Source organism: Carcharhinus amblyrhynchos, chromosome 14 (genome assembly GCF_965287045.1).
Source record: "Carcharhinus amblyrhynchos chromosome 14, sCarAmb.v2.hapA, whole genome shotgun sequence".
NCBI classification, from domain to species: Eukaryota; Metazoa; Chordata; class Chondrichthyes; order Carcharhiniformes; family Carcharhinidae; genus Carcharhinus; species Carcharhinus amblyrhynchos.
Window position 1 is genome coordinate 42,511,867 of NC_137337.1, and position 13,628 is coordinate 42,525,494.

At 38.9% G+C, this 13,628-nt stretch overlaps 1 protein-coding gene across 1 annotated transcript in view; it reads left to right on the forward strand.

Moving 5' to 3' along the window:
• The first annotated feature begins 3,419 nt into the window (after positions 1 to 3,419).
• The window catches only part of daam1a (dishevelled associated activator of morphogenesis 1a), an 88,332-nt gene continuing 78,123 nt past the window's right edge, over positions 3,420 to 13,628 (forward strand). The window contains exon 1 of the mRNA XM_080202793.1: positions 3,420 to 3,620. Coding sequence (XP_080058919.1) covers positions 3,432 to 3,620 — 189 coding nt within the window. The 5' untranslated portion in view covers positions 3,420 to 3,431. The remainder of the gene's footprint in view (positions 3,621 to 13,628) is intronic.

Sequence of the window (13,628 nt, forward strand, 5' to 3'; positions counted from 1 at the left end):
TAGCTGGATTAGTACAGACATTGAACTTGGATAGTGTTTGTATATTGCAAGAGTGTCATGAGAATCTGGAGCTAACTTTGATATGTTTGTCAGTGATTTGGAATTTAAAGCTCCAAAACATTCGTGATTTAACACCAGTCAGAGTCGGCCATTCAGTTCCTTGAACCCGCTCTGGTATTCAGTAAGATCATAGCTGATCTGATCATGGCCTCAAGTTTAATATCCTGTCTGTCCGCCAATAGCTCTTGAATCATTTGTAAATCAAAAATCTGTTGAGATTATTTTGAATGTTCAACATGGTGCACAATAAAACTCCATATCACCATGCTGTAGTAATTATTTAGTCTAAAGGGCAGATCTGTATCTTGCCTGCCAACATTTCTCACTCCACAGGTCAAAAAGCCTCTTGTGGGAATGACACAAGTTTCCAAGCTATAATTTTGCAGCATTATTGACACACCTGTACAGCTGAATTTCTGTAACTTTTGTTTTTAGAGGCATCTTGATTTATTGCAATATATTGGAACCTGTTTTGGAGGGGTGTTGTTAATACTATTACAGTTTAATTTGCTTTACTATAGCATAGTAATCTACAGTGAAAAGTATTGTTTCTTGCATGCTATACAAAGCATACTGTTCATAGAGAAGCTGCAGAATGTAGTGTTAGTGATAACTGGGGTGTAGAGAAAGATCAACTTGATATAAGGTGGGTCCATTCAAAAGTCTGATTACGGAGGGAAGAAACGGTTCTTGAGTTGGTTGGTACGTGACTGCAGACTTTTGTATCTTTTTCCTGGAAGAGAGTATGTCTGGGGTGATGTGGGGTCCTTTTATGCTGGCTGCTTTTCTGAGGCAGTGGGTAGCGCAGACAGAGTTAATAGATGGTAGATTGATTTGCGTGATGGACTGGGTTTCATTCATGACTCTATAATTTCTTGCAGTCTTGGACAGAGCAGGAGCCATTACAAGCTGTGATACAACCCGAAAGGATGCTTTCTATGGTGCATCTGTGAAAGTTGTAGCAGACGTGAATTTCTTTAGTCCCCTCAAAGTAGAGGCGTTTATGGGCTTTCTTAACTATATAGTATCGGAGTGGAGGGAGCAGGGCAGATTATTGGTGATTTGGACACCTGGAAACTTGAACCTCTCAACCATTTCCACTTCATCCCCGTTGATGTGGACAGGGATGTGCCCTCCGCTATTCTTCCTGAAGGCGATGACTAACTCCTTAGTTTTACTGGCATTGAAGGAGACATTATTGGCATCGCACTAATCTCTCTCGTTTTCCTATACTCCATTACATCACCGTTTGAGATCCAACCCACGACAGTGGTGTCGTCAGCAAACTTGAAAATTGAGTTGGGAGGGAAGTTGGCCACACGGTCATAGGTATAAAAGCAGTATAGTAAAGGGGCTGAGGTCACAGCTTTGCAGGGTGCTGGTGTTGAGGATAATTGTGTTGTAATGAGGTGTTGTTGCCTATCCTTACTGTGTGCAGCCTGTGGGTTAGGAAGTCTATGATCAGTTATCCCTATTCTAATCGTCGATAATTGGGCAAATTGTGGAAAATTGTTGTTTTGTGCTGCTTTCTTGTGTCTTTTTCCTCCACTGTAACATCTTTAAGAAATATGCCATTATGTAGTATTTTGTCATTCCTGTGCCAAGGGTATTGTGATACCATTTATCTGTTAGCTTTTTATGAGCAAGAGGAGATCTATGATTTTTAGTCTATAACAATAATGAAGTAAAAGCAAAATACTGTGGATGCTGAAATCAAACAAAGTGCTAGAAAAACGCAACTGGCCTGTGGAGAGAGAATAGAGTTAACGTTTTGAATCCGTTTGGCTCTTCAGAGCTCTGAATAGTATTTGTAAGGGTATTAGAAGTGCAGATGGAGAGATTTTCAAATTCCAAACTCATGCTAGATTGCAGAGGACCTGATTTCCATTGGTTAATAAGTGCAGTGTGTGCTTATCAGCCAGTTAGCATAGCAGTTAGAATATTTGTTTGCCTCGTGTTGTCCTGTTTTATTCTGTGCCATATTTTCAGCAGATGTTGCAAAAGAAAACACGCAAATGAAAGTTCCAAACTTAAAGGTGTTTAATTGTTTTTCAAAATAGGAAAAATTGCAACAATTTTTACTGCAAGGAATTGGCTTCCACTGCTTTGTAGTAAAAATAAAAGTTAGTAAATTCCTATATTATTTCCTTGTCTCAGTTTGCTTAGTTACAATTCCTCAAGAGATTTGTGCATTTGACTGCACTGCCCAGAGGCTATATTTTGTGCTGTAAGATGTCATTTTATGCTAAAGCTGTATTGTGTAGTGACTGTGTATACATACTGCCAATGATTCTGATTTTTTTAAGACTGAGTATTGTACTTTTGAATTGGGGAATGGCATCCTTTTGTGTTTTACAAATTTGAGTTTTTTATGAAATTAAATCTACTTCGTAGCTTAAGTGGCTGAAGGATGCAATTCTATTGAAAAATAAAAGCACATGCATTCAATATATATTTTTTGAAATCTACTACTTAACTCACTTTCAATAATGATATGGTGTTATTTTAAGATGTACACTCAAAAGACACATTTGTCTATACCAAAATCATACTTTTTGCTCCTCTCCCTTGTCATCTTGAAATGTTTTGAATCCTATACAGTTAACTGTACAAGATTTTGAAGGAATAAGGGTTCATTGTTTCTTGTGTGGAAGCCAAACTTACAATAAAGACCACTTGAAATACAGTTTAAGACCATTGAGAGTTACAGCAATTATTACTTGACTGCTGAAAATTTAGAAATAAAATTATTATCTAAAATATTGACTGATACAGCACGATGGGAAATTGATGCATATATTAACGATGTGTTAAGGTTTTGGCAATTGAGTTGTATTGCTTTTCTGATCTGATTATTGGCTTCACTTTGAATTATTTATCATCCAAATTGACTTAACAGGACATATTTATATTCTTTCTCAGAAATTGTCATTTATCTAAATTAAGAACCTTCTTTTGTCATGCTGAGAGAGTTGTGTTGGCAGATATAAACAATCTGAGCTGATCCAGTACATATCAGTGACATTACTTAACAGAAATAGTTGGCAGATAAATGGTGCTTGTCATATGTGGAAATTGATGTGGTGCTATTTTTAAATACTTAAAGTTGCTCCTACAAACATGTTTTGAGTACTTTGTAGTGAAAAGTGAATGTATAACTCAAAACCGGTCATTATTAATTCTAGCTTTCAAAAGGTTGCTTATCGTATTTTGAATGCACAGAATATTTAGAATGTTGACAGGAAGAAACTAATGTTGAATATTGTAAACTGTATATATTTGTGAATTTTGATAAATCTTCCTGTACTAAGTGTCGTTATCTTCTTTCAGTTCTTTAGGAGTCATTAGTTGTGACAAGTAAATAAAGAAATATGAACATGGCCCCTCGGAAGAGAAACGGTCGGGGTCTTTCCTTCATATTCTGCTGCTTTCGAGGGAGTGACCACCCAGAGATCACGTACAGACTAAGAAATGATAGCAATTTTGCATTGCAAACAATGGAGCCAGCATTGCCCATGCCTCCTATTGAAGAACTGGATATCATGTTCACTGAACTTGTGGTATGTATATGATCTTCACTGTATTTAAACATGAATCTTCATTTTAAGATATATGCCAATATGACTTGAGCTAGTTTCTTTGAAAGTTGGTAATATTTGTGAAATCCTGTTGCAAATTTGAAAAGGAATGAAGACCCCCTATAAAACAGGAATAATTATGTTAGTGCTAATGACTAGAAATTAGTAACAGGTGTGGTTTTTTGGTATTGCTCTTACACCAGTGATTTTTCTGCCAAGTTGCTAATCCTGTTTAAGATATTAGGATGAGATTGTAACTTCTTGACATAGGGAGAAGTAAAACTTAAGTGAACTTTCAATCATGTCCATTTTTTCATCCCTGTGGGTAAAACTTGCAAACTAGTCACTTAGGCTACTTTTTGCCAAAGGAGAGGGAATAGCTTTTTGAAAAGGTGACCAAAGAGGTGGATAAGGGTAAGGCAGTTGACGTGGTGTATATGGATTTTAGCAAAGCGTTTGAGGTCCCCTATGGTAGGCTACTGCAGAAAATGCAGATGCATGGGATTGAGGGTGATTTAGCAGTTTGGATCAGGAATTGGCTAGCTGATAGAAGACAGAGGGTGGTGGTTGATGGGAAATATTCAACCTGGAGTTCAGTTACAAGTGGTGTACCTCAAGGATCTGTTTTGGGGCCACTGCTGTTTGTCATTTTTATAAATGACCTAGATAAGGGTGTAGAAGGATGGATTAGTAAATTTGCTTTTCCGATCTGATTATTGGTTCCACTTTGAATTATTTATCATCCAAATTGACTAAAAGGACATATCTGTATTCTTTCTCAGAAATTGTCATTTATCTAAATTAAGAACCTTCTTTTGTCATGCTGTGAGAGTTGTGTTGACGACACCAAAGTTGGACGAGTTGTAGACAGGGGAGGATGAATGTTAGTTTGCAGAGGGACATAGATAAGTTGCAGAGCTGGGCCGAGAGGTGGCAGATGGAGTTTAATACGGAAAAGTGTGAGGTGATTCACTTTGGTAAGAATAACAGGAGTACAGAATATAGGGCTAATGGAAGGACTCTTAGTAGTGTTGACGAGCAGCGAGATCTTGGGGTACATGTGCATAGCTCCCTGAAAGTTGGCATCCAGGTTGATAAGGTTGTTAAGAAGGCGTATGGTGTGTTAGCTTTTATTGGTAGAGGGACTGAATTTTGGAGCCGTGAAGTCATGTTACAACTGTACAAAACTCTGGTGCGGCCGCACTTGGAGTATTGTGTACAGTTCTGGTCGCTGCGTTATCAGAAAGATGTGGAGGCATTGGAAAAAGTGCAGAGGAGGTTTACCAGGATGTTGCTTGATATGGTGGGAAGGTCTTGCGAGGAAAGGCTGAGGGACTTGAGGTTATTTTCACTAGAGAGAAGGTTACGAGGTGACCTGATTTGAGGCATACAAGATGATCAAAGGATTGGATAGGGTGGACAGTGAGAGCCTTTTTCCTCGGATGGTGATGGCTAACACGAGGGGACGTAGCTTTAAATTAAGGGGTAGTAGTTATAGGACAGATGTCAGAGGTAGGTTCTTTACTCAGTGGGTAGTAAGATCATGGAATGCCCTACCTGCAGCAGTTGTGGTCTCGCCAACTTTAAGGGTGTTCAAATGGTCAGTGGATAGGCATATGGATAACATTGGAATAGTTTAGGTTAGAGGGTCATTTAGATTGGTTCCACAGGTCGGCGCAACATCGAGGGCCAAAGGGCCTGTACTGCGCTGTAATGTTCTATGAAGACAGGCAGAAATGATAGGCCAAAGGTGGATGTAAGCAAAAGAGAACAAAGCTGCTTAAATACCTCCATGCATAAATTTATACAAATTTCACATTTTCATACTAAATGTACATTTAGTCTCTGCAGTATAGCTAGACTACAGTAACATAGTTCTGTATTTGTAACCAATGTGTCTTCATTTCTTTGCAGCATACAACTTGTTCATTTAAATGGACAGACCCTGCAGAGATTTTTAAGGGACTACTTACACATCATTACTTAAAAGGTCAACCTCTGCACTGGCTCAGATTTCTCTTTGGTGTAGCTCGGTATTATGAAAAATAATTGCAACATTCTCCTCTTAAAAATATACATTAAACTGGATTTGATTAAAACATTGCGGTTCTTTGTGTTGAGTTTTAAATCGCTGATCAGAGGGAACTTGTCATGGAATGCAGAACCTCTAGTTTGATTACCTATTCTTGACTGTGCTTGTAAATGTCAGTGTAGAAATAGTGCTAATGCATACGATTGCCAGCTCTGTTCATATAAATTAGCAATTCCCGTTGTATGGCTGTATTATTAGGGCTCTCATAAGGATCTGATCCTATTTGCAAATCTCACATCTGAGGAACATTATTTCCTGTCTGTGCTGGGTTGATGAGTATGATTTTATAGTATTTTCTTTCTTTTGCCAGAAAAAACAAAAGAACAGCGTTGATGCTGACTTTTCTAGTGAAAAAATGGCTAAAAGGATCTTGTTTGCAATTCAGAGTTGAAAACAGAGGGAAAAATATCCCTTTTGGTCAATTATTGTGCATTATTCAAGTTCGTTGTACCATTGTGATCTCAAAAATAAAAAAGAGCAATTCTCTATAGAATAAACATATAAATGTTTCAAAACTATAAAACTTGTACTTTTGTTTATAAACCAATCCAAATCATTTAACACATTTACAGGTTATTAGGCTTGTTACAGTCTGAGCAGGAATACTGCATTGGTTTATCTGATTCATAACCAAAGATCCATGAAATTAAATGTAGACCTGTAGTTTATTTCTGCATGCACTCCGAATTGAAAAATAATACCTTTTTGATATTGCTAAAACCTGTTGGTGCTTGAAATTTAAAAATCAATTGAAGTTATAAAAGGGTGAAAATAAAGCATAGGTTTAAGTTTAAAATTTTTGGAAATGCTCAATTCAGCTTTTAACTTTGAAGCCTGTTGAGCAGCCTAGTAAATTCCTTGGTACAATTGCAGATATGCTGTGTTAAAGTTGGAAAACAACTTACATTTTTAAGTAACTTGGCAGTAATTCAAATGAAGGATTCATTTGTGATTATTAAATATCATTGGATTTGTGCAACAAATTCAATTGGCATTGCTCTTTATACATTTTGAACATTAGCATTAAAAGTGTTAAATCTGGTTCTCACTGTTAAAGCCAGATAGTTATGGAGCAATGTTTAATGATGTGTGATCAGAATACATATTAGATTATGTGAGGATTCATCATATTTTTTGACAGTATACACCTTGTACATAAATTTCATTTTGTCTATTACAATGTCAGCAAAGGTACAGTGGATGAGTGGCTGCCCCAAGGCCCCCCGCCCCCACAAATCCCCATCCTGTAAAGTTCAATGATTCCCAAGGTTTAAAGTTTCAATTCAGATTTGAAGCAGCGGTTTGGCTTTGTGCATGTCATTCTGAATTACAGGGAGATTCTCCAGACTCTCCTGCAACTTTTGTCATGAAATTGTAATCTTAAATATATCTGCAAAGTTTACTTGCAACCTGTTTACGTGGTATTTTCAAGTATATTCATTCTTGGGCTTTTCACATTCATACAGCTCGTTATGATTACTGTTTTCTATGGAATCTGATGGGTAAAAGCTGTTGTATCAGTTTACGATGGGTTAAAGTTCTGATGAAGAGCATGATAAATAACTTTGGGAAAAGAGCAATAGTCTTGGCTTGCTCCAGCAAAGAGCATTGACAGCAATCTGATGCAGCAAACTGAGGGCAGTCTTAGTGAAGCTGGAGAATAGAAGCGAAGCACTGGAGCGGGTTTGTGGTCACTAATATTGAGTGATGCAAGGTGATGGATAAGGAAGGATAAAACAGTTGTATGATGATTTTTAATACCATTTTATATGTGGGGATTAAATTTGGCGAAGTGAAAGCCATCAGAGGATTTAAAGATGAGGACAAAAGATAATGATACGAGTCTGTGTGGGAGACAGATGGCCAACTTGCTCAACCCAGGATCAATTCAAAGAAGAAAGAACACTTACAAATGTTGCCACAGGATTTTTTATGGATGATTGGTTTGCTTGTTCATGCAGGATCAAACTGCTTTGTAAAGCATTTTAAAGGCTTATAACCAAGAATGAACAGTAAAAATCTAATAGCTGCGGTTAAATTTGATATGCCTGCAGGTGTGGATAAATGATATTTATTTACAAGGCTTTGTCATGCTTCTGAGTACGTATCCTTGTCAGTTATGTAATGCATAGCATGTGGAATCCTTGTGCTAGTTATTGAAATTATTGCTTACGTTGTATGGATTTGTGTAGCCTAGTTCTGGGGGCTTGTGACTGCACATTAGAGCATAGGACTGCTCATATAAAAATTTCCAAAAAGGAGTGGGATAGCTTGATCTTGGGTTTGGACATAGCTTGGCACAACATCAAGGCCGAAGGGCCTGTGCTATACTGCTCCATGTTTCATGAGGGATGACTGGATTGATGTATACCAGATCCTGAATGGTCTTGACGAGGTGGCCACACAAAGGGTGTTTCCCTTGAATGAATCCAGAACTAGGAGGCACTGTTTTAAAATTAGTAAGGATTACCCTTTTAAGGACAGACGAGAACAGTTTACTCTTGAGGGTTATATGGCTTTGGAACACTCTGATCCCGAGCAGGCGGGGGGGGGGAATGCAGTGGTCAGGGTCATTGAATATTTTTAAGATAAACATAACCTTAGACTCTTGTTGGGCAAGGGAGTCTATCAGAGGTAATTGGGAATGTGGAATTTGAAAAACAAATCAGCCATGATCTCACTGAACGGCGGTGCAAACTCAAGGAGCTGAATGATCTACTTCTACTCCTGTTTCATATGTTCGTATTGGCCGATAAAGATTGTTTAGCATTTCAACAGCTGAATAATATCATGATACACAAGTTCAACGTGTTGCTCTGTCTTCCCTCTGGATCTTGGGACCTTTGGAGTTTTTTCTCTGGTTCCTTGAATCTTGTCTCTTGACCCTCGGCATCTTTCAAGGTTTAGGCTTGGCCAAGTTGACTCTAACATATGTACAAATGCCTTTTGCAGTTTGAAGATATTAACCCCAGTGGATCTCACCCACAACTTCCCAGTCTGCCTTAACTGCTGAAGCTTTCGGTCTTCCACACTTCATAGCTGCCTGCTGTGTGTTCCCACAATCTCACCCTGCATGACTTAGCCCTGTACTCAATCTGTTGATCGTTAATATTACATCTTTAAGGTAATCTGCAGCCTTCTAACAAAATGGTTAGTTGGTTTAATCATCAGTTAAGCCTAATACTGTGTTCTTTCAGCATCCCTTCAGCCCGTGACGCACAATTGTTGACTAGCAACGTCCTATCAATGTTAAAACTTCTTAGTAAGTATCCACTCCTAACTATCTCTCCCTGTAAATGCTCCCAAATTAGTTTCCTGTGATAAACCCATGGCAAGTTTAACAACCTCAATGGTGTACCTTTTTAAATCTCCTTTATGCAGGTACATTGGCAACAATTAGCCTAAATATGGACACAAACTTCTAACCTAGTATTTACAACTCTTGACCAATAGGAAGAATTCTCTTTGCTTATCCACAACACACTAACCTTAATTTACAACTCTGACTCAAGGTCCTTGGAATACTATCGCCCTCAGACCATCTTCCAGGCCAATCATCTTTGCAGCATTTGGGTTTTTTAACTGCTAAACTATAACTTGTATTGTTTGACCAGAGGCCCTGGAGCATCTGGACATCAGGCCACTTTCCTTGCCAATCAGCTTTGGCCTCTATTCGTTACTAAGCAAGACTCTTTTGGAGCCCAATAGGTCTTTCGGGAGTAAGCGACAAGCACATATCTGGTTTTTCTTGAAGCAAGTATTTAATACTTAGATGCCAACTTTAAGACTTTCTCAACAATATGCTCCAAAATTCATGATCGTCTCTAATGCATTCAAATTTTAATAAGGTTATGTACAGTACTGTTTGATAATCCAAGCCTTGTTGCTTAGATGAGCTGACAAACTGAACTCAACACTATTTCAGGAGGGGAATTAATTAACGGCCCTGATTTCTTCTATCGCCACTATTTATTTAACTTCGCTTTCCTCCTTTTATAAGTGGTGGCACATTTTTCCCAAATTCTCCTGTTTGGAGTGAGCACCACACGTGCACGCACACGGCAAGACCGTGCTAAAAATGAGTTATGGTTTCATGCGCGTCCACAATCAAAAGTCTGTCCCACCCAAGCCCTATCCCTGTAACCCCACCTATTTACCCTGGTAAGCCTTGTAACACTAAGGGGCAAATGAACATGGCCAGTCAACCTAATCTGTACATCTTTGGGAGGAAACCAGAGCACTAGAAGCAAACCCATGCAGGCACAAGGAGATCATACAAACTTCATGCAGTGATCTGAGGCTGGAATTGAGCCTGGGTCCCTGGCGCTGTAAGGCAGCAGTACTAACCACTGCCACCATGTCGCCCCATACCTGTATGCATGGAGCAGTATAGCACAGGTCCTTCGGCCTTGATGTTGTGCCAAGTTATGTCCGAACCCAAGATCAAGCTATCCCACTCCTCCCTATCATTCCGGTGTGTTCCATGAGCCTATCCAATAACCGCTTGAAAGTTCCTGAAGTGTCAGACTCCACTATCACAGCAGGCAGTGCATTCCATATCCCAACCACACTGAGTAAAGAATCTACCTTGGACATCCCTCCTATATCTCCCACCATGAACTTTTTATATTTATGCCCCCTAGTAACAGCTACATGCACCCGAGGAAATAGTCTCTTCACGTCCACTCTATCCATCCCCTTCATCTTATAAACCTCTATTGAGTCAGGTTAGCAGGCTGAAACAGTTGCAAGGTGATCTATCTTTCCAGAAGTGAGGATTTGGAAGAAGGCATGCAGAGATGAATTTATCTTTTATGGGCACTGATAGTGTTCTGATGATTCCAGTGGTACACTGTATATTTTTCCAGATCTGAAATCTTGAGGGGTTTAATGGAGGAGTTGGAGTCCTTTTTTGTCATTGCAAATATATAAAAGCCCTTGCCTTAGAGATGTAAAGGTTGTTGGTGCATTTCTTTGAAATTTGATTTTCTGTGATCGCAGGGGTATTAATGTCTCTAAGGATAACTTGGTCCCTGCTGGTTTTCTGAAAGCTAGAAATTCCTCTGGTATGAGTCATGGCTACTCAGGCTTGTCAGGATAAAGCCTCTGTCCATTATTAAAACAAAATAATTTTATAAAGGTTGTCATAAATATATATTTTCCTTCCTGTCTTCTGGACGGGAAATGTGTTTTTAAGGGTGGAAACGTTTTTTGAGAAAATTTTGTAAAAATGGAAGGGAAGGCCCTAGGGGTGTGATTCATGAATTTTTAGTGGTGGAAGAACATGCCTTTTTAAAAAGAACAAAATTAATCGAGACAAATACAACCCTACATTTCAATGTAGAGATATTGAATTCAAAAGCAAGCAAATGGCATTGAATTGGTAACAGACATTTTGTAAGCCATGTTTGTAGTAATTGAAGCTGTTTAAGCTGAAGAAATAAAAAGTAATTTGAAATTGTGACCTGGCATTTCATCCTCTTGGGTTAACTGCCAAAATTCCCTTTACGGAAAATTCCTTGGTACGGAACAGAATGTCAGTGCCTAGCCTCATTTTAATTAACCAGTTGGGTTGCCAGGAGCTAAGATTAGATTGGTGTGTGCTATCTAGCATCAGAAATGTGAAGGTAGCATTTTGAGACCAATCATTAAAAAAATTTAATTTCCTCAGAGAGCTAATTAAGCATAATGACATTAATCTTGGAGCATTCCTATAAATGACCAGTGGTGCTTTTTTTGGTGGGCAGATGTAGTTTGGTGAGATGTCAGTGTCCCGCCTTGTTTAATTAACCAGTCAGGTTGTGAGGAACTAAAACTAAATTGATGTGTTACCTAACATTAGAAATGTGGAGGTAGCGTTTTACAAGACCAGCCATTAAAATAATTCAATTCCATAAGGGGTGTTTCACACAACTAATTAAGGAAAATGACATTAATCTGAGTATTCCTATAATTGACTACGTGTGTTCTTTCGCATGATGCTCCTGGATGACTATTGTGACTAGGATGGATGACATAAAGATTGACTGCTGTATGTTTTGGAAATTTAACTGCAGAATAAAACTTTTGAGAAGTTAACTGTGAAAGGCTATTTGTTTGTCTTTCCAAACATGGTTAGTTTGAAGATGAGGGGTGAATGGGGAAGGGATCATAGTTGGTGTCATTCATTTCTTCTTGATGCTGTGCAAACATTCACCGCAATGTAGTATTTGTAGTTTATTCAGAAATTTGCATAGACTGTACATACTGATAGTATTAGATCCACTTTATTGTGGGTTGAAGTTTGTATCTTATAATTTTGTTTTAATTGAATCTTTACTGTGGCAAATCATTACCATGGGTTATAGTGCAACAATGTTAGTTAACTGTAATTGTGCAAAATACATATTTCAGAATTTGATCTTTCGTACAGAACATGTGAAGTAGAATGAGGTAATTAAATTGTATAGAATGACTAGTTGCTTTAGTCTAGAAACATTGAATGGCATGCAGTACATAAAACGGCGTTTTCTGAAAAGTTAAGACTTCAGAAGGTCAGTGTTTTCAGAGGGTGGTGGGAGCCTGGAATAAGCTTCCAGGGATGATAGTAAAGATGGATACAATTTTGCCTTTTTAAAATCATTCAGACAGTTATATGGATAAGATGGGAATAGAGGGATATAGGCCAAATGTGGCCAATTGGGAATACCGTAGTGGTTTTTAAAAAAAAAAAGGTGGCAGGGACAGGTTGGGTACACACACACCTGTTTCTCAAGGTGGGCACCTGGGGAGGAAACCTTCCAGTGCAGAGCTCAAAGGGAAGAGAGCCATACCTGTGTGGGGCTGGGGGGAGATCTCATTTCCATTTCTGTTTGATAGCGTTTCTGAATTTTTTTTTGTCCAGATTGTTCTTGGTTCTTTATTTCTCCATTGCTGTAATAATCTAAACCTTGCCATTTGAGCCTCTTCTCTCTCCTTCCTCCTCCCCTCCCCTTCATTTCCCAGAGATAGATCCAGCAGTAACATCTTCCTTTATGGGCAGAAAACATACTGATTTAGAAAGTTGTGCTGAATACACTTTGCCTACTATGGGTAACAGCAGAAGCTGCAGCTGGCTAGAAATGGAATTCCAGAATTTCAAGAACTAGTTCAGGCAGTTGAGCTGGGAAAAGGTCTTGGGGTGCTTCTGCTGAGGCCTGGGAAGTGACTGAACAGGAACTGGAGCACTCCGGGATCACTCCTGAGCATTTTGGTATAATATTGCTGATGGAGATTGTTTAGAACATTACAGTGCAGAACAGGCCTTCAGCCCTCGATGGTTTTCACAGGTCAGCGCAACAATCTAAAGCCTATCTAACCTACACAATTCCAATATCATCCATATGTTTATCTAATGAGCATTTAAATGCCTTTAATGTTGGCGAGTCCAGTACTGTTGCAGACAGGGCATTCCACACCCTTACTACTCTCTGAATAAAGAACCTACCTCTGACATCTGTTCCATATCTATCACCCCTCAATTTAAAGCTATGTTCCCTCGTGCTAGCCATCACCATTTGAGGAAAAAGCCTCTCATTGTCCACCCTATCTAATCCTCTGATTATCTTGTATGCCTCTAAGTCACCTCTTCAGCACCTTCTCGCTAACAAAAGTGGCCTCAAGTCCATCAGCCTTTCCTCATAAGACCTTCCCATCATATTAGGCAATGTCCTGGTAAATCTCTTCTGTACCCTTTCCAATGCTTCCACATCCTTCCTATAATGTGGCGACCACAACTGTACGCAATACTCCAAGTGCGGTTGCACCAGAGTTTTGTACAGCTGCAACATGACCTCATGGCTCTGAAACTCAATCCCTCTACTAATAAAAGCTAACACACTATGCCGCCTTTAACAACCACATCAACCGGGGTACCAACT